The following is a 24,501-nucleotide window of genomic DNA, read 5'->3' on the forward strand; positions in this document are numbered from 1 at the left end:
ACAAGGGCTTCTGATTCTTATCCCAGTGCTCTTTCCATATAAATTGTACTAAAACTTCCTATCTGGATGATGGCAAACAAGAAAACAAATAAATATTGAAATCTGTCATGTATAATTGCATGTATGCAGCCAATGTGGTGAGTAATCTGACATTATAAGGTATAGACACCCTCCTTCTATCTGTGACATGAGCTTGAATCTGATGTAGCTTCCTCATATCTGAAAATGAGTAGTTCAGGGCCAGGTGTTGATACCATTCTTTGGATTCCTCTAGTTATGGTCACATCTTCCTGAGCAACGAGAATGGGCTCCTAGGTTCCAGATACAAGAAAGCTGTATTCAGGGAATACACTGATGGTACGTTCAGGATCCCTCGGCCAAGGACTGGACCAGAGGAACACTTGGGAATCTTAGGTAAGGGAATTCCACTTCTCTCCTAGTGTCTCCTGTGCTCCTCCTAGAGAGGCTATGTCATATCAAGAAGACTTCCCATTCCCCATTACCAGTTTTTCCTTATGATATACTGGAATTATAGTAATATTTTATAAATAAGCCATGAAAATAAGCAGTCAAAGTGGAGGAATTAATGAATTATCTTGCAATCTGAACCAAGTTTTTCCAGGCCTTTATATCTAGGAATCTCTGAAGGTGATAGATTTTTTTTTTTAATGCTAAAGGCAGGGGAATGTAGGAACATCAAAGAGTGGGAAAAATTATACAGGGAACCAGTATTACCCTTGCACTTCAGTTTAATTATTGCTGCTGTTTCTTCACTTTGGTAGGGCCCAATGAATCTCCTCATTCTTGTCTTTGCACAGAAGGGATCCACTGGGGCCCTTTAAGAGAGCCCAACAATTCTGTACTCTGTGTCAAACTCTAACTTCTTATTAACAATTACTATACAGAGCCATGATTCTCTAGAACCTGGGGGTATTATATAGAGAGTATTGGGTTAGAGAAAGTGGGGGTAACTGGAGGTATAATCCTATTGTTTAAGTACCCTCATCCTATGGGTAGCATTATTAGTTTAAGGGCTTCTGAATTTAAAAATGAAGCCAATCATGACTTTCAGTCTCATTAGGAAGCTTTCTCAGGGCAAACCCCTAACTCTAGGGAGCTCCTATGTATTTCTCTTTCTTTGACGCCTTTTATGTCCCTGTTCCACTACTCCACTAATGAGACTTTTCCTTCTTTTGCATATATTAGGTCCACTTCTCAGAGGAGAGGTTGGTGATATTTTAACTGTGGTGTTCAAGAATAATGCCAGCCGCCCCTACTCTGTGCATGCCCATGGAGTGCTAGAATCTAGTACTGGCTGGCCACTGGCTGCTGAGCCGGGTGAGTGAGAATACTCAGTGAAGGGGAAAAAGGTTTTGCAGTACTTCTTCTTCAGCCCTCCGTCTTGCTCCTTTAAAAAAATTGCTCTTAGAGGACTGAAACAGGAATATTATCCAGGCCTAAGTCACACGCTGAGTTTGTCTCTATGAAATACTCATTTGCTCAGTTTCAGAACGGGCTACCTTAGGTTTTATGTTTTTTGTTTCAAACACTCTTTTTGTTTTGTTTTGTTTTAACACTAGTTACACATGGAGGCTTATACTAGTCTTAACTCTGAATAGAGACTGAGCTTCTAACCCTTTCCAGATCTGAAATTAACCTTGGCTATAGTATGAGCTCCTAATCATGGATAGAGAGTTACCTGTCTCAGACCACAAACTGATCCCTAACTCCAGCCGTAGATAAAGTTCTTGTCCCCTTAGTATAGACTAAACCCTAACCCCAGTCACATACTAAGCTCCTGATACTAAATTTAGAGTGACCATAATCTTGACCACATGTTATTCCATTCATTCATTCATTCATTCATCCATTAATTCATTCATTCTTCATTGAATAAATACTTACTGGAGGCCTAATGGTTGCAAGAATAATTTTAGAATGTATGGATGCAGTAGGAAATAATACTTTTTCCTACCCTTAAAGAACTTGGGCAATTACCATAGAGAGACAAGTAAACTGGTAATTATAATGCAGTGTTTTAAGTGTTAAACAAGGGTTTTAAAGTGTGCTAGGGAGGTGTAGAAAAGGGTACTTAATATAATGTTTGGATGGTCAAGGATGGCTTCCCAGAGTAAGTGATATCTCAACTAAGATCTAAATCAGCAGTTCTCAAATTTTAGCATGCATCAGAATCACCTAGAAGGTTTGTTAAACAACAGATTTCTTGGATCAAACACCAGAACACCTGATTCAGTAGGTGTGAAATGGGGCTCAAGAATTTGCTATTTCAAACAAATTCCCAGGTCATTTGATGTTGCTGGGTCAGGAAGTACACTTTGAGAAAAACTGATCTAAAGTTTGAGAAAGAAGCCTAGAGGTAAAGGGATCCTGTGAAGGGAAAGCAAAGAAAGGGAAGTTCCACATGTAGGAAACACAATGTGAAAAGACTCAGTAGAAAGAGAGGTGAAAGTTGGAGTAGAGGAAAGGGGATAGGTTCTAAAAAGATCAATGAGGTAGAATCAACAGGATTTGGTGATTAATTGGGTATTGAATGTGAGAAAGAGAATAATTCTAAAATAAAACCCATGGATTTGGAGGAAAATTCTGAAATGTTGCCCCAGTTTTTGGCTTGGAAAACCATGTAAATAGTGATGCCATTCACCAAGATAGAGAACATGGGAGGGAGCTGAGTTGAGATCGGGGAGATCAGATGATGATGTGTTCACTTTTGAATTGGTTGAATTTGAGATGTCTGTAAGACAATCAAATATAGATATCTAACAAATATAAAGCTCTGGAGCTCAGGAGAAAGGTATGATCTGAAGGAATGATGTAAGAAACATCAACATTTAAGTAGTAACTGAAGGCAAAGGAATGAACGCAGTCACCTTGGAAGAGTATACTAAATGAGGCAGTAAGATCCTAGGATAAGATCCTGAGGAAGACCAATATGTAAGGGAAGTACTCATTGAAAAGTAAGCCTGAGAAAATGTAAGCAATATGTTAGAAATAAAACCAGAAGAATATGATATCAAAAATGTTAAAAAGGAGATCATTTCAAAAATGAGGTCAACAGTTTTAGCTGCTTCTGAGAGGTTAAATAAAATCAGAATGAAATATTTCCCATTGGACATAGCAGCAAGGGAACATTTCACATTGTATATTGCAACAGGGGAGTGGCTGGCAATTTTAATAAGTTGGTGGGAATAGAAGATGGGTTAGATGGACCAAAGAGTAATTGGAAGATGTGAGAGTAGAAACAGTGAGTGTGGTTTAATTTTAAGATTTAGGGGGAACAATTTCAGGTGATGAAAAGGTTTGGGGCTTTACACTGGTACTGGGATCTTATAGGCTAGAGTGTTGGATGAGTCATCCACATAGACTTTGATGTCACTCAGAAGAATGGGGGAGATTGGGGTGGAAAATAATATGGTGATTTAGGTACTAAAATAATCAATATATTACTAAAAGCATAGAAGGGATACATTGGAAGCAAGGAAACCAGTTAAAAAGTTGTTGTAGTAATCCATAAAAGTGATGATAATAAAAAAGTGGTAGGACATGAGGATTGAGAGAAATAGATAAGTCTCAGAGATGTTAAGGGAGAATCAATAGGATATGATGATTAAATAAGTGTGTAGGATATAAGAGAGATTGTGGATTAAGGATAACAAACAAATTTTTGGATTAAGCACCTGGATGCTAGTAACACTCACAAAAAAGATAAGAAATGCAGGGAGTAGGGTGTGTTTCTGTTTGTTTATTTAGAGGGGAAATATATTAAGTTTATTTTTTAACATCTTGAATGTGAGGTACCTGTAAGACATCCATGTGGTGAGTGGACCTGTGCCTGTAACTCGGTGAAGTGGATATGTGAGTTAGAAAAATGCCTGCACTAAAGATATAGCTATCTTACTTTCTTTCTTTTTTTTCAAATTTATTGGGGTGACAATTCTTACTGAAATTACATAGATTTCAGGTGTACAATTCTGTATGACATCATCTATAAATCCCATTGTGTGTTTACCACCCAGAGTCAGTTCTCTTTCCATCACCGTATATTTGAACCCCCTTACCCTGATCTCTACCCCCAAACCCCCTTACCCTCTGGTCACCACTAAACTATTGTCTGTGTCTATGAGTATTTGTTTCTCATTTGTTTGTCTTGTTCTTTTGTTGTTTTTGGTTTATATACCACATATCAGTGAAATCATAGGGTTCTCTGCTTTTTCTGTCTGACTTATTTCGCTTAGCATTATACTCTCAAGATCCATCCATGTTGTCACAAATGTTCCTATGTCATCTTTTCTTACCACCGAATAGTACTCCATTGTGTATATATACCACATCTTTGTTATCCATTCATCTATCAATAGACATTTTGGTTGTTTCCATGTCTTGGCCACTGTAAACAAAGCTGCAATGAACATTGGAGCACACGTGTCTTTCTGTATAAAAGTTTTCAAATTTTTTGGGTAGATACCCAGAGAGGGATTGCTGGGTCATATGGTAATTCTATTCGTAATTTTTTGAGGAAACTCCACACTGCCTTCCATAACAGCTGCACCAGTCTGCATTCCCACCAACAGTGTATGAAGGTTCCTTTTTCTCCGCAGCCTCTCCAACACTTGTTACTATTTGTCTTGTTGATGAGAGCCATTCTGACTGGGGTGAGATGATATCTCACTTTGGTTTTTATTTGCATTTCGCTGATGATCAGTCATGTTGAGCATTTTTTTCCTATGTCTATTTGCCATTTGTATGTCCTCTTTGGAGAAATGTTTCTTCAGGTCCTCTGCCCATTTTTCAATTGGGTTGTTTGTCTTTTTGTTGTTGAGCTTCATGAGTTCTTTGTATATTTTGGATATTAGCCCCTTATCGGAGGCACTGTTTGCAAAAATCATCTCCCATTCAGTTGGTTGCCTCTTTACTTTGTCGATGGTTTCTTTTGCTGTGCGGAAAATTTATAGTTTGATATAGTCCCATTCATTTATTTTAGCTTTTACTTCCCTTGCCTTTGGAGTCAAGTTCATAAAATGCTCTTTGAACCCATAAGTTTAGTACCTACGTTTTCTTCTATGCAATTTATTGTTTCAGGTCTCATCAATTTTATGTTAATCAATTTTGGTCTTTCATCAATTTTGTGTTAATTTTGGTGTATGGTAACAGCAGTCTAGTTTTATTCTTTTGCACATACTTTTCCAATTTTCCCAGCATCATTTTTTGAACAGACATTTTTTTCTCCATTGTATGTTTTTGCTCTTTTTATTAAAATTATCTGCTCATATATATGTGGGTTTATTCCTGGGACCTCAATTCTATTCCATTGGTCTGTGTGTCTATTTTTCTGCCACTACCATGCTTTTTTGATTATTGTCACGCTGTAGTATAATTTGAATCCAGGAAGTGTAATACCTTTGGCCTTGTTCTTTTTACTCAGGATTGCGTTGGCTATTCTGGGTCTTTGTGATTCCATACAAGTGTGATAATTTTTGTTATACATTTTTTTAAAATGCCATTGGGATTTTTGTGGGGATTACATCTTTATATTGCTTTGGGTAATATGGGCATTTTAACTATGTTAATTCTTCCAATCCATGAACACAGAATATCTTTCCATTTTTGTGTGTCTTCAATTTATTTTAATAATGTACTATAGCTTTCAGTGTATAGGTCCTTCATATCCTTTGTTAAGTTTATTTCTAGACATTTTATTCTTTTTCTTGCAATTGCAAAAGGATTTTTTTTTTCATTTATTTATCTGAAATTTTATTGTTAGTATATAGGAACACAGTGGATTCTTGTAAAATGATTTTATATCCTTCAGCTTTATTGTATTTATTGTTTCTAACAGCTTTTTGGTGGAATCTTTAGGGTTTTATATATGAAGAATCATGTCATGTGCAAAAAGAGATAATTGACTTCTTCATTCCTAATTTGGATACCTTTTTATTTATTTCTCTTCCCTGATTGCTCTGGCAAGGACTTCCAGTACTTTGTTGAATAACAGTGATGAGAGTTGGCATCCTTGTCTTGTTACTGATCTTACAGGATAAGCTTTCAATTTTTCACCATTAACTATAATATTAGCTGATAGTTTGTCAAATATGGCCTTTATTATGTTTAGGTACTTTCCTACTATACCCATTTTCTTGTGTGTTTTAATCATAAATGGATGTTGTATCTTGTCAAATGCTTTTTCTGCATCTATTGATATAATCCTGTGATATAATACTGTGATTTTTATCTTTTATTTTGTTCGTGTGGTTTATCGCATTGTTTGATTTGCATATGTTGAAGCATCCTTTTGCCTTTGGAATGAAATTCACTTGATCATAATGTACAATTTTAATGTGCTGTTGTATTTGATTTGCTAGTATTTTGTTTAGGATTTTTGTATCTGTATTCATCAGATATATTGGTCTGCAGTTTTCTTTTTCGTATGTTACGTTTACCAGGTTTTGGTATCAAGATAATGCTGGCCTCATAAGATGAGTCAGGAAGTATTGCTTCCTCTTCAATTTTTTTGGAACAGTTTGAGAAGGTCAGGTATTATCCTGTCCAAACATCCTGAATGTTTGGTATAATTCACTAGTGAAACTATCTGGCCCTGGACTTTCACTTTTTGTGTGTGTGTGAGGGTGGTGGTGGCAGGATTGGATGATTGTTTCAATTTCCTTGCTATTATTCAATTTAGATTTTCCAGTTATTCATGATTCAGTCTAGGAAGGTTATGTATTTCTAAGAACTTGTCCTTTTCTTCTAGGTTATTAAATTTGCTAGCATATAGTCCTTTCTAGTATTCTCATATGAACCTTTGTATTTATGTGGTATCCATCATAACTTCTCTTTCATTTCTGTCTTTTCTCTTTTCTCCTTGACAAGTCTAGTCAGGGGTTTGTCAATTTTATTAATTTTTTCAAGGAAACAGGTCTTTGTTGCATTGATTTTTTTCTATTTTCTTTTTTTCTCTGTTTCATTTAATTCTGCTCTAATTTTTATTATGTCTTTTTTTCTGCTGATTTTTGGCTTCATTTGCTCTTCTTTTTCTAATTCTTTAAGATGTAAAGCTAGGTTGTTTATTTGGGATTTTTCTTGTTTCTTGAGATAGGCTGGTAATGATGTAAATTTCACTGTTATAATGGCATTTGCAGCATCCCGAATGTTTTTTTTTTAATTTATTGGGGTGACATTTGTTAGTAAAATTACATAGATTTCAGGTGTGCAATTCTGTATTACATCATCTATAAATCTCATTGTGTGTTCAACACCCAGAGTCAGTTCTCCTTCCATCACCATATATTTGATCCCTCTTACCCTCATCTTCCACCCCCTACCCCCCTTACCCTCTGGTAACCACTAAACTATTGTCTGTGTCTATGAGTTTTTGTTTCTCATTTGTTTGTCTTGTTCTTTTGTTGTTTTTGGTTTATATACCACATATCAGTGAAATCATGTGGTTCTCTGCTTTTTCTGTCTGACTATCCTTCGATAGATGAATGGATAAAGAAGGTGTGGTATATATACACAATGGAATACTGTTCGGCAGTAAGAAAAGATGATATAGGAACATTTGTGACAACATGGATGGATCTTGAGAGTATAATGCTAAGTGAAATAAGTCAGATCGGATGTTTTGTTATCTTGTCTTTTCATTCCCATTTCTTTCTATCCATCGTCTGAACTCTCCTTTTATTTCTTCTTTGACCCAGTCATTTTTTAGTAGCAGGTTGTTTAATCGCCACATATTTGTGGTTTTTCCCACTTTGTTTTTGCATTTGATCTCCAGTTTCAAAGTATTGTGGTTGGAGAATATGCTAGGTATGATTTCAAGCTTCTTATATTTGCTGATGCTAGTTTTATGTCCCAACATATGATATATCCTTGAGGATGTTCCATGTAGACTAGAAAAGAATGTATAGTCTGGTGTTCTAGGATGAAGTACACTGTAAATGTCAATTATGTCTATTTTGTCTAATGTGTCATTAAAGGCTGATATTTCCTTGTTGATTTTCTGTTTGGATAATCTATTCATAGCTGTCAGTGGCATATGTAGGTCTCCTGCTATAATAGTGTTTTTGGTCAGTTTCTCCCCTTCATTCTGTTAGTAGTTGCTTTATGTATTTTGATGTTCTTGATTTGGAGCATACATATTGATGTGTTATGTCTTTTTGTTGTATTGTTTCCTTTATCATTATGAAATGTCCATCTTTATCTCTTGTTACATTTTTTTATCCTGAAGTCTGTTTCATCAGATAAAAGTATGGCTATATCCACATTTGTCTGGATGCCATTTGCTTGGAGTATTGTTCACCACTCGTTCTCTTTGAGTCTATATTTTTTCCTGGCAGCTGAGATATTTCTCTTGAAGGCAGCATATGGTTGGTTTTTTTTAATCCAATTTGCTACTGTGTGCCTTTTCATTGGTGAGTTCCGTCCATTTCCATTTAGGGTAATTATTGATATATGATCTTATCCTACAGCCATTTTGTCTTTTATTTTCTGGTAGCTCTGTGTCTCAATTGTTTGTCTTTCTGTTTCTGTCTGTTATTTTAGTTTGGTCATATTCTGTGATTTTTCCTCTGTTTCTTCTTTTCCATGTTATGTCTCAGTGCCCTTTTTTTTTAATTAATTTTATTGGGGTGACAATTGTTAGTAAATTTACATAGATTTCAGGTGTACAATTCTGTATTACATCGTCTATAAATCCCATTGTGTGTTCACCACCCAGAGTCAGTTCTCCTTCCATCACCATATATTTGATCCCCTTTACCCTCATCACCCACCCCCCACCCCCATACCCTCTGGTAACCACTAAATTATTGTCTGTGTCTATGAGTTTTTGTTTCTCATTTGTTTGTCTTGTTCTTTTTGGTTTATATACCACATATCAGTGAAATCATAGGGTTCTCTGCTTTTTCTGTCTGACTTATTTCACTTAGCATTATTCTCTCGAGATCCATCCATGTTGTCACAAATGCTCCTATATCATCTTTCCTTAACGCCGAATAGTATTCCATTGTGTATATGTACCACAACTTCTTTATCCATTCATCTATCGAAGGACATTTTGGTTGTTTCCATGTCTTGGCCACCGTAAACAAAGCTGCAATGAACATTGGCATACACGTGTCTCTATAGAGAAATGCTTTTATATTTTTGGGGTAGATACCCAGGAGAGCGATTGCTGGGTCATATGGTAATTCTATTCGTAATTTCTTGAGGAACCTCCACACTGCCTTCCATAGCGGCTGCACCAGTCTGCATTCCCACCAACAGTGTATGAGAGTTCCTTTTTCTCCACAGCCTTTCCAACACTTGTTACTATTTGTTTTGTTGATGAAAGCCATTCTGACTGGGGTGAGGTGATATCTCATTGTGGTTTTCATTTGCATTTCTCTGATGATTAGTGATGTTGAGCATTTTTTCATATGTCTATTTGCCATTTGTATATCCTCTTTGGAAAAATGTCTCTTCAAATGCTCAACCTCACTAACCATCAGAGAAATGCAAATAAAAACCACAATGAGATACCACCTCACTCCAGTCAAAATGGCTATTATCAATAAATCAACAAACAACAAATGCTGGCGCGGATGTGGAGAAAAGGGAACGCTAGTGCACTGTTGGTGGGACTGCAGATTAGTGCAGCCACTATGGAAAACAGTATGGAGGTATCTCAGGAATCTGAAAATGGAACTACCCTATGATCCAGTAATTCCACTCCTAGGCATCTACCCGGAGAAATCCAAAACTCCAATTCAAAAATCTGTATGCACTCCTATGTTTATTGCAGCACTTTACACAATAGCCAAGATATGGAAACAACCGAAATGCCCATCGGTAGATGACTGGATTAAGAAGCTGTGGTACATTTATACAATGGAGTATTACGCAGCCATAAAGAAGAAAGAAATCTTATCATTTGCAGCAACATGGATGGATCTAGAGAACATTATGTTAAGTGAAATAAGTCAGAAAGAGAAAGACAAGTACCATATGATCTCACTTATATATGGAATCTAAAGAAAAGACTATGTGAATGAACTAATCAGAGTCAGTTTTGGGGACGCAGAGAAAAAAACCGAGAGTGGTTAGATGGGTGTGTGGGAGGGGGTTGGGGATAAGGGGAAAGGTGAAGGGATTCGGAAGCAGCTGGTAACCACAAGATGGCCTCAGGGTTTTTCTTTTGAAAATTAATTTGGGGAAGGTATTCTATAATGTTGTAAAGATTTTGTTGGGTATCCGATGGACATGCGTCCTATTTGGGAGACCACCTCAGGGATACTGTGGATACCTGATCATGGCATTGTACATCAGAAGCTAAACATTAATGAATGCCAACTATAATTTTATATATATAATGTGATGGTTCAGTGTGAGGTCGGAGGGATAGTGGATGGGGGGAGGGGGGTTCACAGTATGAGGGATATAAACGATGAACGTCTAAGTATTACCTGTTTTTGTACACCTGAAACTAATAAATAAATTAACTAATTAAAAAAAAATGTCTCTTCAGGTCCTCTGTCCATTTTTCAATTGGGTTGTTTGTTTTTTTGTTGTTGAGTTTCATGAGTTCCTTGTATATTTTGGATATTAGCCCCTTATCAGAGGAACTGTTTGCGAAAATCTTCTCGCATTCAGTTGGTTGCCTCATTATTTTGTCAACAGTTTCTTTTGCTGTGCAGAAGCTTTTCAGTTTCATATAATCCCATTTGTTTATTTTAGTTTTTACTTCCATTGCCTTTGGAGTCAAATTCATAAAATGCTCTTTGAACCCAAGGTCCATAAGTTTAGTACCTATGTTTTCTTCTATGCAGTTTATTGTGTCAGGTCTTATGCTTAAGTCTTTGATCCATTTTGAATTAATTTTGGTACATGGTGACAGATAGCAGTCCAGTTTCATTCTTTTGCACGTAGCTATCCAATTCTGCCAGCACCATTTATTGAAGAGGCAGTCTTTCCTCCATTGTATGTTTTTAGCTTCTTTGTCAAAAATTATCTGTCCATATTTATGTGGTTTTATTTCTGGGTTCTCAATTCTATTCCATTGGTCTATGTGTCTGTTTTTCCGCCAATACCAAGCTGTTTTGATTATTGTAGCCCTGTAGTACAAGGAAAAATCAGGGAGTGTGATACCTCCAGTATTGTTCTTTTTTTTTAATATTGCTTTGGCTATTCGGGGTCTTTTGTGGTTCCAAACAAATCTGATGATTTTTTGTTCTATTTCTTTAAAAAATGCCATTGGGATTTTAATGGGGATTGCATTAAATCTGTATATGGCTTTGGGTAATATGGCCATTTTAACTATGTTGATTCTTCCAATCCATGAGCACGGAATGTCTTTCCATTTCTTTGTGTCTTCTTCAATTTCTTTCAAAAATGTCTTATAGTTTTCAGCATATAAATCCTTCACATCCTTGGTTAAGTTTATTCCTAGGTATTTTATTCTTTTTGCTGCAATTGCAAAAGGAATTGTTTTTTCTATCTCTTTTTCTGAGATTTCATTGTTGGTATATAGGAAAGCAATGGACTTTTGTACGTTGATTTTGTAGCCAGCAACTTTACTGTATTCATTGATTGTTTCTAATAGCTTTTTGGTGGAGTCTTTAGGGTTTTCTATGTATAGCATCATGTCATCTGCAAAGAGTGACAATTTAACTTCTTCATTCCCAATTTGGATGCCTTTTATTTCTTTCTCTTGCCTGATAGCTCTGGCGAGGACTTCCAACACTATGTTGAAAAGCAGAGGTGATAGGGGACAACCTTGTCATGTTCCTGAACGTAGAGCAAAGGGCTTCAGCTTTTCACCATTAATTATGAGATTAGCTGAGGGCTTGTCGTATATGGCCTTTATTATGTTGAGGTATTTTCCTTCTATACCAATTTTAGTAAGTGTCTTAATCATAAATGGATGTTGCATCTTATCAAATGCTTTTTCTGCATCAATTGATAGAATCATATGATTTTTGTCCTTTATTTTGTTTATGTGATGTATCACATTGATGGATTTGTGAATGTTGAACCATCCTTGTGCCCCGGGGATGAACCCCACTTGGTCGTGATGAATAATCTTTTTAATGCATTGTTGTATTCGATTTGCTAGAATTTTGTTTAGGATTTTAGCATCTGTATTCATCAGAGATATAGGTCTGTAGTTTTCTTTTTTTGTGTTGTCCTTACCAGGTTTTGGTATCAGGGTAATGTTGGCCTCATAAAATGAGTTAGGGAGTACTGACTCTTCTTCAATTTTTTGGAAGAGTTTGAGCAGGATTGGTATTAGATCCTCTTTGAAGGTTTGGTAGAATTCACTGGTGAAGCCATCTGGTCCAGGACTTTTGATTTTGGGAAGGTTTTTGATGACTGATTCAATTTCGTTACTGGTGATCGGCCTGTTAAGATTTTCCAATTCTTCATGATTCAGCCTTGGAAGGCTATATGTTTCTAAGAACTTGTCCATTTCTTCTAAGTTATTAAATTTGGTGGCATATAGTCCTTCATAGTATTCTTGGATAATCCTTTGTATTTCTGTGGTGTCCGTGATAACTTCCCCTGTTTCATTTCTGATTTTGTTAATTAGTGTCTTCTCTCTTTTTATCTTAGTGAGTCTAGCCAAGGGTTTGTCGATTTTGTTAATCTTTTCAAAGAACCAGCTTTTTGTCACATTAATTTTTTCTATTGTCTTTTTGTTCTCTATTTCATTTAGTTCTGCTCTGATTTTTGTGATTTCCTTTCTTCTGCTGACCTTGGGTTTCGCTTGTTCTTCTTTTTCTAGTTTTTTAAGGTGTAACATGAGGTTATTTATTTGGGATTTTTCTTGTTTCTTGAGATAGGCCTGTAATGATATAAATTTCCCTCTTAAAACTGCTTTCGCGGCATCCCAAAAATTTTGGTAGGATGTATTTTCATTGTCATTTGTTTCTATGTATCTTTTGAGCTCTCCTCTAATTTCTTCTTTGACCCAGTCGTTCTTTAAAAGTATGTTGTTTAATCTCCATGTATTTGTGTTTTTTCCTGCTTTTTTTTTTGCAGTTGATGTCCAATTTCAAAGCTTTGTGATCAGAGAATATGCTTGGTATGATTTCAATCTTCTTAAATTTGCTGAGGCTGATTTTGTGTCCCAATATGTGGTCTATCCTTGAGAATGTTCCATGTACACTCGAAAAGAATGTATAGTCTGATGTTTTAGGATGAAGTGCTCTATATATGTCAATTACGTCCAATTCATCTAATGTGTCATTTAGGGCTGCGATTTCGTTATTTATCTTCTGTTTGGGATGATCTATCCATAGCTGTCAATGATGTATTTAAGTCCCCTAGTATAATTGTGTTTTGGTCAATTTCTCCCTTTAGTTCTGTTAGTAGTTGCTTGGTATATTTCGGTGCTCCCTGATTGGGGGCATAAATATTGATGACTGTTATGTCTTCTTGTTGTATAGTCCCCTTTACCATTATGAAATGTCCATCTTTGTCTCTTGTTATCTTTTTCACCCTGAAGTCTGTTTCATCGGAAATCCTTATGGCTACACCTGATTTTCTCTGGGTACCATTTGCTTGGAGTGTCAATTTCCACCCTTTCACTTTGAGTCTATGCTTGTCCTTGTAGCTGAGATGTGTCTCTTGTAGACAGCGTATGGTTGGGTTTAATTTTTTGATCCAATCTGCTACTCTGTGTCTCTTTATTGGTGAGTTCAGTGCATTTACATTTAGGGTGATTATTGATATGTGAGGATTTCCTGTCATTCTATATTTAGTTTTCTGGTAAGGCTGTGTCTCCATTGTTTCTTTGCCTTTTTGTTGTTGTCTGTTATTTCTGTGTGGTGGTATTCTATGATGTTTCCCTCTGTTTCTTCTTTTATTACAGTATATATTTCAGATTTGGATGTTTTTTGAGTGGTTACCCTTGAGTTTATATAAAAGAAAGTTTGATATTTAGAGTATTCCAGTCAGTGCCCTTTTTTTTAATGGTTACTATTAAGTTTATATAAAAGAAAGTTTCATATACTCATATACAGTAGTCCTTTTTCTTCTGAATTCACCTTATGTCCATTTCCCATTGCAAATTCAGACATTTATCCTCTTACCTTCTTTTTTTTTGTTATTACAAATAATCCCTATTTATGCTATGAGTTCATTTCTGAGTTGCAGTAGTTATTGTCTTCTTCTCTTTTTTTCCTCCTTTAACCTTTTTATTATATTTAAGTGTATACTGCACTGTTCTGAATAATAGTTGTAATTTTCAATTTCTGCCTGTCTGCTAGTCATCTTACTCATAGTTTTGTATCCTTTCTCCTTTTGTTTCAGGTAGAATAACCCCCTTCAATATTTCCTGTAATTTAGGCCCTATGGTGGAACATTCTCTCAGCTTCTATATGTCTGAAAAGATCTTTATTACTCCTTCATTTCTAAAGGGTAACTTTGTTGGATATATTATTCTTGACTGGTAATTTCTCTCAATAGTCTGAATATTTGATTCTACTCCCTCTTAGCTTGTAGAATTTCTGATGATAACCTAATGGGCTTTCCTTTGTAGGCTACCATCTTCTTTTCCCTGGCTGCTTTGAGAATCTCTTTGCTGTTAATTTTGGAGAGTTTTAATGTAATGTGCCTTGGAAGAGGTAATTTTGGGTTGAGGCAATTGGGTGTTCTGTTTGCTTCTTGGATTTGAGGATCCAGTTCTTTCCATAGGTTTGGGAAGTTCCCATTAACTATTTGTTTTTTGATAGGCTCTCTGTTCCCTTTTCCCTCTCTTGTCCTTTTGGTATACCAATTTTTCTTATATTGCTCTTTTTGATGGAGTCAGATAATCCTTGTAGAGTTCTTTTGTTTGTTTTAATTCTCAAGTCTCTTCTTCCATCTGTGTCATTTCTAGATTTTTATCTTCACTATCACTAATTATTTCTTCCATCTGGTCAGCTCTGTTTCCTAAACTATTTCATTCTTCATCTCTCTTATTGAATTCTTCAGCTCCAGAATTTCTATTTGGTTCTTTTTAAAATTTATAATCTGTTTGGTAAAATATTTTGTTTGATGATTTTATTTCTGAGTTCATTAAACTGCGTATCTAAGTTTTCTCGCAGCTCATTGAGTATTTTTCTGAACAGCAATCTTGAATTCTCTGCCATTTAAGTCATATATTCCGATGTCTTTAAGTTTGTTTTCTGGAGATTTTTCATTTTATCCTAGGCTGCCTTGTTACCTTTGTTGTTCATGGTATTTGATGGATTCTTTTTCTGCCTAGGTATATGGTATGTGAGTGAACTCTACAGGTTGATAAGAAGAGGTCTTTCTTTTGTTTTCCAGTAGGTGGCGCTGGAGCATTTTATTTTCTCTTTCAGTGCTCCAGCTTTATGTATCTCTGCTGGGAAATGAGAAATTCCTTGTATTTCCTAGGAAGTAGGCTGTCTCCTCTGTGACCAGGTCACCTCCGTCTCAGGGCACTACTCCTGTGGGAGAATGTGGTGGATGATGGGGTTCTGAGGCCCTGAAATCCCAGTGCTTCCCCTGCAGCCAGATACAGTGCTGTGCTGCCTGAGGTGTTCCAGGTACCCCCACTGGGATCAGCCATGAAGGGTAGGGGTAGGGTCATCTGAGAGAAGCAACTGGTGTGTTTGTGGTTTTGTTCTCCCCCCAGTAATGGCGATTGCCACACCTCAGCTGCCTCGCCTGTGTATCTCCACCTTTGTCACTGGGATTAGCCACAGTGTGCATCTGCTGCTCAGGAACTGTCTCTCTAGTTCTCAGGTTGTAGATATTCTGTTTGAAACCTGACAATCTTAGCTGCAGTTTTTTTGGGGGTCCTATGTTAACTCTGGGAGGGTCCAGGGAGGCAAACTCTGGGAGAGTGCAGGGAGGCGGCCATGCTCTGTCTCTTTGTTTTCTGCTTGGCATTGACTGCTACTAGAATACAGCTGTTACACTTCTGTATTCCGTGTCTGCCCAGAGGCCTCTGCCCATTACTGAGTTCAGCCATATTATATGCTGGTCATTCAGGCAGGAATGCTGGGGACCACAAAGAGTGCACCTGTAGCCTGAATCCTCCCCTCTCCCACAACTGGCAGTGAGCACTGGTTTGTGTCCACAGCAAGTGTCTCTGCTCTTCTCCTTTTCCTCCTCCCCTGTTTGCTCTGATCGTCCACCTTCAGTTGTTTTGATGCGTAGGTCTCTCAGACATGTTTGGGTGTTGCACAGGGAATCCTTTGTTGAATTATAGCTGTTAAACTTGTTGTAACTTCAAGGGGAGATCGCATGGGGACCCCTTACACCACCATGCTTTGGACATCACCAAATTGTGTTTTAGTTTTTGTTTGTCTTGAGATACTGTTAAAATTCTCTTTTGATTTCCTCTTTGACTCAATGGCTATTCAAGAGAATGTACAGTTTTCACATATTTTTGAATATCCATTTTTCTTGCTGTTATGGATTTTTAGTTGTATTTCATTGTGGAAAAATATTAATAATATACTTGGAATTATTTAGATCTTAAATTTATTAAGACTTGTTATGTGACTTAACATGTAATTTATCTTGAAGAATGTTCTGTGTGCACTTGAAAAAAATGTATATTATTCTGATGTTGTTTGCCAAGTTCTGTATATGTCTGTTAGGTCCATTTGGGTATAGTATTTTTCAAGTCAGGAGTTTGCTGGGTTTCCATCTGAATGTGCTATTATTTTAAGTGGGATATCGAAGTGCCATACTATTATTGTATTGCTGTGAGTTTATGTCTTCAGATCTGTCAATATTTGCTTTATATACGTAGGTACTCTGATGTTGGGCATGTACTTATTTATAATTGTTAAATATTCTTATTGAATTGACCATTTTATCATTATAGAATAACATTCTTTACTTCTAGAGACAGTTTTAAACTTAAAATCTTTTTTATCTGATATAAGTATAGGCACTCCTGCTTTCTTTTAGTTACAATTTGTGTGGAATATAATTTTCCCATCCCTTTAGTTTCAGCTTATGTGTGTCTGTAAATCTAATATGAGTGTCTTGTAGACAGCATATAATTGGATATCATTTTTTATTTATCCAGTAAGCTATCTATTCTTGTTGATTGATAAGTTTAATCCATTTATATTTAAGGTAATTATTGAAATTTGAGAACCTACTATAGCGATTTTGTTAATTGTTTTCTGCCTGTTTTTCAGTTGGTCAATCTCTTCCTCTCTTGCTATCTTCCTTTATTATTTGATGATTTCTTGTAGTGATTTGCTTTGGTTCTTCTCTGTTTATCATTTGTGCATTTATTATTGATTTTTTTCTTTATGGCTATTTTATACATAACATATTTGTAGTTATAATCTTCTACTTTAAGTTGATAACAACTTAAATTTATTTGCATACAAAACAGTACACTTTTGCACTCCTCTTTTCCACAGTTTATTTTTCTGTTGCCAACGTTTACTTCTTTTCATGTTGTGTATCCATTAACAAATTTTTATCTTTTAACCTTTTATTGGGTTAAAAGTAATGTATACATCATTATTACAGTAGCATGTTATTTATATATGTCTAAACTTTCTTATGCTTTAGTGTTGCTGTTTAGCATGTTTTCATTTCAATTTGAATAACTTCCTTAAGCATTTTTTATAAGGCATGTCTAATAATGTTGAATTTCCTTAGTTGTTTGTCTTATAAAAATGTTATCTCTCCTTCATTTTTAAAGTATAATTTTGCCAGGTATGTATATTATCCCACTCTCTTTGGCCAACAAGTTTTCTGCTGAGTAATCTGCTGATAGTCTTAAGGTTTTCTTATATGTGACAAGTCACTTTTTCCTTACTGCTTTCAATACTCTCTCTGTGTACTTGACTTTTGGAAATTTGATTATAATATGTCTAGGTGTAGTCTTCTTTGGGATAATTCTGTTTGGGAAATATTGTGCTTCATGAATTTGTATGTCTGTTCCATTTTTATCACTTGGGAATTTTTAGCCATTATTTTTTAAATAAGCTTTCAGCTATGTTTTCTCTCTCTCTTCTTCTCCTTGTCCTTGTTCCCCTTCCTCCTCCTTTTTCTTCTCCTTCTTCTTCTTCTATAACTCCCATAATGCATATATCGATTGCTTTTATGATATCATGTAAATCCCATAGGCTTTCTTCACTCTGTAATTTGTTCTGCTTTTTTCTTCTGTGACTGGATAATTTCAAATGAATTGTATTCAAGGTCACAGATTCTCTCTTTTGTTTGATCAAGTCTGCTTTTGAAGCTCTGCATTGTATTTTCCATTTCATTAATTATAATTTTAAGCTTCAGAAATTCTGTTTGGTTCTTTTTGTATTATTTCTATCTTTTCATTGAACTTTTCATTTTGTTCACGTATTGTTATCTTGATTTCATCGGGTTGTCTGTGTTCTCTTGTAACACGCTGAACTATGTTAGAACAACTATTTTGAATTATTTGTCGTGCAATTTGTAGATCTCCATCGCTTTGGGATTGGTATTAAAAAATTATAGTTTTCCTTTGACGGTGTCATGTTTCCTTAATTATTCACGTTTGTTACAACCTTGCATTAATGTCTCCACTTTTGAAGGATTAGTCACCTTTTCCAGGCTTTATAGACTGGCTTCCATGGGGAAAGACCTTCACCTACGATTGGGTGTAAGAGTGCCAGCTGGGTAGGGGAAGAGCAGCTTTGGCCCTGTAGGTGTTCAGCATTGATTTTGGCTCTAGGGAGGGCACAGTGGTATAGTCTCCATGTACCTCCATCAGCTGAGGTCAGTGTCAATGAATACTGCAGTGGTCCTCAGTGTCCAAGTCTGAAGGTGTCCACAGTGGCTATTGGAGTCCTCAGTGGTGAAGGTTACTTGGAGTCTCCTGTTCACTTTTCCCCCATAGGGCTAAGTGTATTCCTTTGGCACCATGTCTAATATGTGGGTGCACACGCAGCAGCTCTGGTTAACATGTAGGATGCACATAAAATATCAGCAGCTCCAGAATTCTGTGGTGTGGGCCCACTCACTCTTTCAGTGGTGCTAATATCTTGAGGGAGGGACAGCACTTGTTGGGGGGAGAGGTGCCAAGTTTCAGCTAATTCTGATGGGGAAGGAGCAACAGTGGCTCTTTCTGAATAGGGGAGCTAGATCAGAACTGGCTCTTGTTTGGGGGGGCTGAGTATCACCACTTCCTTGTGCATGGGGGTTCAGTGCAGCAGTGGCTCCTTCACTGGGGGAACAGAGGAGTGGTGGCCCCTTGTGGGGGGGCATCAGCAGCTCCTTGGGGAGGTTGGGGTGTTGATAACTCTTTCTGGGGAAAAGTGTCAATGGCTCTCTGGTTGGGGAATGGAAGCAGTTCCTTCTCAGGTGTGTGTGGAACAGTCACAGCTCCTTCTGGGGAAGGACAAAACATCAATGGCTCCTTCTTCTGGAAAATGCAGCATTGATGGTTCCTTTTCATGAGGAGGGTGTGGAGGGACAGCAATTGCTTTTTGGTAGGGGAGGCAAGGATTGGCATTGGCTCCTTCTGAAGAGGATGCAGTGATCGTGGCTCCCTCTAAGGATGTAGAATGGTGGCAGCTCCTTCTAGGGGCAGGGGGAGGGGATGACACAGCAGCTGTGGATCCTTGATCTGAAGGCAGAGCACGTGTGGCACCATGTGGGGAAAAGAAGATTGGCAAGTGCTCCTTGGGTAAGGTGCAGGGAAGTAGCTCCTTCTTGGGGAGGGGCAAGGGCAGTGGAGAATCCTTTTTGGTGAGCAAGGTGATGGCAGCTCTTTCTTGGGGAAGGCAAAGCAGCTACAGCTTCTTCTAGGGTTGGGGAAAAGTTGTGGTGGCTCCTTGTAGAGCTGGCAGAGGAGCATGTACTCCAGGCAGCTCAATCAGCTGGAGTCGGCATCAAGAAAGACTTCCTGGTGGTGAGGGCTGCTGGGATCCTCCTGCTGTCCTATTCCCCTATGGGGGTTCCCTCTTAGTACCTAGCTGTGCCAGATTGAGGTGATATAGTAAGATACTTCCTACACTTTATTATATGGCCATTTTCATTTTCTTTTTTTCTTTCTTTCTTTCTTTCTTTCTTTCTTTCTTTCTTTCTTTCTTCTTTTCACTCCACTGGTTTGCTATAGGTTCCTTATTTTAATCTGGAGTGCTCTCAGAGCTATTTTTGTGGGCATATAATTTATTTCTTATTTTTGTTGTTATTGTGGGAGAAAATGAGCATTGGGACCGCCTTAGTCTGCCATCTTGTTTATGTTACTCCTGTAGTATTCAATTTGTATAAAATGTTCATAATGGGCAAGTCTTCAGAGACATAAAGTAGATTAGTAGTTGCTCAGGGCTTGGGTGAGTGTATGGATTAGGGAATGATAGCTAGGGAGTGCAGGGATTTTTCTTTTTTTTTGGTGACAATGATTTTTTCTAAAATTGATTGTGTTGATGATTATTAAGTTCTGTAAATATACTAAAGAATTGAATTATATACTTTAAATTGGTGAATTTTATGGTATGCAAATGATATCTTGATAAAGCTGTTATAAAAATTAATATGGCATCAATCAGAAGATAAATAAGAGAGGGCAAAACTTGGAGGCAGAGAAACATGTTAGGATGTTTTGTAATAGTCCAGTTGAGAAAACAAGGTCTATATTAGGGCAAGAATATTAGGAATTGAAAAGAAGAGTATAGCTAAAAATATATATTGTAGAGGTACAATCAGTAGGACTTTCCATTTGGTTGGATGATTTATGCATGAAGGTAGTAAGACAAGAAGACTAAAATTTTAACTCTGGGTAGCTAAGATGGTTTTGATGTCTTTACTACACACTGGGAGCACAGAATGAGTAACAGAATTCTGTGAAGTGAGTTCATAACAATTTTAGTTTTTGATGTGCTGTCAGGACAATCTTCAAAAGATGCCCAAGTATCTAACTGAAAATGTCAGATTGGAGCCTAGTGAAAAGGGAAGTCTGGCTAAATATTTAAGAATCATGAATATGTAGAATATAATTGATATCAGAAAGGTGGCTGAAAGCTTCCTTGGAGAGAGTGTGGACAAAGAGGAAAAGGGAACTGGAGACAGAGCCTTGGGAAAACAGCTCTATATAGGAGGCAGCAGCAGGAAAAGAACAAAACAGAACCAAGGAAGGGAGTACATTAAAAACAGAGAAAACAGTAGCAGAGCTGCCTTACAGGATTGGACCTGGACTTTTAATGATAGGGTTAGTAGAAGAAGGCTGAGGGTATCCCAGAAAGGAGAAGAACAAAGTCACAAAAACAGAATGGAGACTGGTATGAAAGTGATGAGGAATGATCTTAAAAGTTTTAGGAATCACCCACCACAGTATCTTGGGAAGGCCTGGTAGTTGGTAGAAATTTCTGATTTGGTCCAACTAGAGATCCCTGTCACCCTTCTTAGGTGAAGTTCTCACTTACAAATGGAACATCCCAGAGAGATCTGGCCCTGGACCCAATGATTCTGCTTGTGTTTCCTGGATTTATTATTCTGCAGTAGATCCCATCAAGGTAAATATAATATTGACTTCCTGGAGGTAAGTCTAAAAAGTGAGCAGAATGATCAGCAAAAATAACCTATTAAATAGGTGTAATAAGAAGCCCATCCTTGAAATACTAAAGCCTAGGATTTTGGGAAAATTTCTTAAATACTTGACTTATTTTAATAGACAGGACAAGGAATGAAGGAAATAGGTAGCACCACTTGTTTGCCCTAAGAATTTTCTTCCTTGTTTCTTCTTAGATCCTATAAGGCAATATGCTCTCATTTTAAAAGCCTAGGATTGGTTGTCAAGAGATTGGGGTTCTAGTCCCAAATTTGGTTTTATTTTACCTTTGGAGTAACTTCAGACAAGTCATTCTGCTTCTGTTTTGTCATCTGGAAAATTCGTTTATCTCTCTATCCAGCCATCCACAACCAGATCTCAGCAATCATTTACTGAGTGCCTACTATACTTTTGGCATTTCACTTGGTTCTTTAGATGATACAAATGTAAGATAAATTTCCCATCCTCAAAGAGTATGATCTAGTTGGGGAGACAGATAACTATAAACATAATGTTATGTCTATCTATCTATCTATCTATCTATCTATCTATCTGTCTATCTATCTATCTATCATCTATCTCTCTATTCATCTATGTTAGCAGTTCTTTAAAACTACATAATAGTTCTATGGGGGGGTCTTTGAGAGTGATTACTTCTGCTTGGATAAGGGTATGAATGAGAGGGAAGCAGGAGAAAGCCTCACAATAAATGGAAGTTACATATATTTTGAGATTTAAAAGATGAAAAGCAGTATGCCATAAGATAAGGAATATGGCGGAGGGGAGGACATTACAGGAAGAAGAAATGGCATGAGAAAGGCACTGGATTGTGAACGTTCTTGGTGGATTTTGAGATCAATGAGTAGTCTAGCTAAAGCATAGGTTATATAACACATCTTACCTGTGTCCCAAGATGGTTGTGAAGATGAATTCAGCTAACATAGTGGAGGTGCTTATAAATATAAGATATTATGATGAAATTCTGAGGGCAGAGTGGGCTTCGATGTCAGCCTGGCTTCCCGTAGAACACTGCATGCAAGTCAACCTCATATTTTTTACTCTCTCCCCCTTCCTCCCATTCTCAGGACATGTATAGTGGCCTGGTGGGGCCCTTGACCATCTGCAGGAAGGGAATCCTGGAGCCCCATGGAAGACGGAGTGACATGGACCAAGAATTTGCCTTGTTATTCTTGATCTTTGATGAGAACCAGTCATGGTATCTAGAGGAGAATGTGGCAACCCACGGGCCCCAGGAGCAAGGACATGTTAATCTACAGGATGAGACTTTCTTGGAGAGTAATAAAATGCATGGTCTGTAGAAAATAATCTACCCACCTTCCATAGAAATCCCACATAGGGATATCTGATAGACCCATTACTATATGAGGGAGCATAATTCCAGAAAAGATGGGAAGGTAGAAAGTTGGAATAAGGACAAATTAAAATAAATGTCTCCAACTATTGTACATTTGTTTATATACACAAAATATATATTTGGTCCATATTAGATCAGGTACCCAGAAAATAGAAAGCTGACTCTGTAAAGTTGCTGTGGTGACACCAGCACATTTTAACATATTACAGAGGCAAGGTGGACATTCAATGTATTTAATGACCCTCAATGTATTTGGTTAGCTAGCTGTTTAGGGCTCCTCTGCTTCAAAATCCTGAGTTTAGCCTTTCAATATCATCTTATTTATTTACTACTCTAGATCTGATGTGTATTTTTTCAATATAGACAGATGGACAGCTTGTCTTTTAGTCTATTTTTTAAAACAAAGTTCAAATTACAGATGGAATAATTGGAGAAGAGAGACTCAAAGAGTAGTATATTGGGTTTATATAATATAAAAGGAAGAGTTTTTTGATTCTTGAATAGGTTTTGGAGGGAAATTGCACATTCAAGCCTTCCTTTGTTATAAAGATATGTGTATCTCTTCAAAAAACAAGAGAAAATCTCAAATAAGAGGGAGAACTTAAGTGCAGTGGAATGGATGAAATGATTTCTCACTATCCCTTCTAACATATTTCTTTGATCTGAAGATAAGGTGTGACTTTGATAGTGACTCTAATGAAATTCAAAAGTAATATCTCATTGTCACACAGATTCAAGTTATTTCCCCCTTGATGGAGATATGAGTGGTTCACACTGGAACACGATTCACAAACTTTATTAAGTGACCTATTTAGCTCCTGTCAAACCAGAGAAATAAATTTCCCAGGACAAAAAGGGAGTGAGTGCAGTTAGATCTTGCTAGTGCAGGGCTTGGGCTAATGCCCATCTCCAGATCTGATTGTTTATATGTTCATTTATCCGAAGTTTTTGGGTATTAATCCATCTACCTGCCTATCTGTCAGATATTTGTTGAGCACTTTCTGAGTGCTGGCACTGGAGATAAAAAGTTAAATAATGTTGAGGTCTGAGGACAAATAAATAATAACCTTCTCTTCCCTTCCTGAATCCTAAACCAATTGAGAAAGAGAAAGAGATTAAATGTGATCTTACTGAGAAGGCTAATTGGAAAACTGAGTTTAATTCTGCAATTAAATAGGCTTGCTAATACTCCTTCTGTAATGGATAGATTTTCCACTTTGTTATTGACAAAGTGGGCAGGATCTTTACCACAATGGAATAGTAAATCTGTTTGCACCCCTTTCTGTGGTCAGACTGATCCAAGAGAAAGCAGATTCAGAAAAGACTGAGTTGTGCATGTTTATTTCCTTTTATCAAATTCATAATTTGGTGGAGGTAAATACAGAGATATGCTGTAAATGTTCTTTCCATTATTTCCCCTCATGGTGTAAAGTAGAAATGACCTTCCCTCTACGAGAACATGAGAAGTGGAGGATTATGTCCTGGCCATAATCCTGGCAGTGTTAATTATCATGGCAATGAGTAGTTTGTGGTCTTTAAAGCATAGGATATAGCCTTCGACGAGGCAGATGATGAGGCCCATGCATTAATACCATGATTAATTCCAGATAAGTGACTAGTCTTT

General features: G+C 37.0%; 1 protein-coding gene across 5 annotated transcripts in view; it reads left to right on the plus strand.

Moving 5' to 3' along the window:
* Nucleotides 1–24,501, plus strand: part of HEPH (hephaestin) — an 81,440-nt gene that overhangs the window by 48,910 nt on the left and 8,029 nt on the right. For all 5 annotated transcript variants that reach the window (XM_081041660.1, XM_081041658.1, XM_081041659.1 and 2 more), the window contains exons 14-17: nt 275–414; nt 1,207–1,338; nt 21,361–21,467; nt 22,588–22,813. In XM_081041660.1, the coding sequence (XP_080897786.1) occupies nt 275–414; nt 1,207–1,338; nt 21,361–21,467; nt 22,588–22,813 (605 nt within the window). The remainder of the gene's footprint in view (nt 1–274; nt 415–1,206; nt 1,339–21,360; nt 21,468–22,587; nt 22,814–24,501) is intronic.

The sequence above is a fragment of the Rhinolophus hipposideros genome (assembly GCF_964194185.1).
Source record: "Rhinolophus hipposideros genome assembly, chromosome: X".
NCBI lineage: Eukaryota > Metazoa > Chordata > Mammalia > Chiroptera > Rhinolophidae > Rhinolophus > Rhinolophus hipposideros.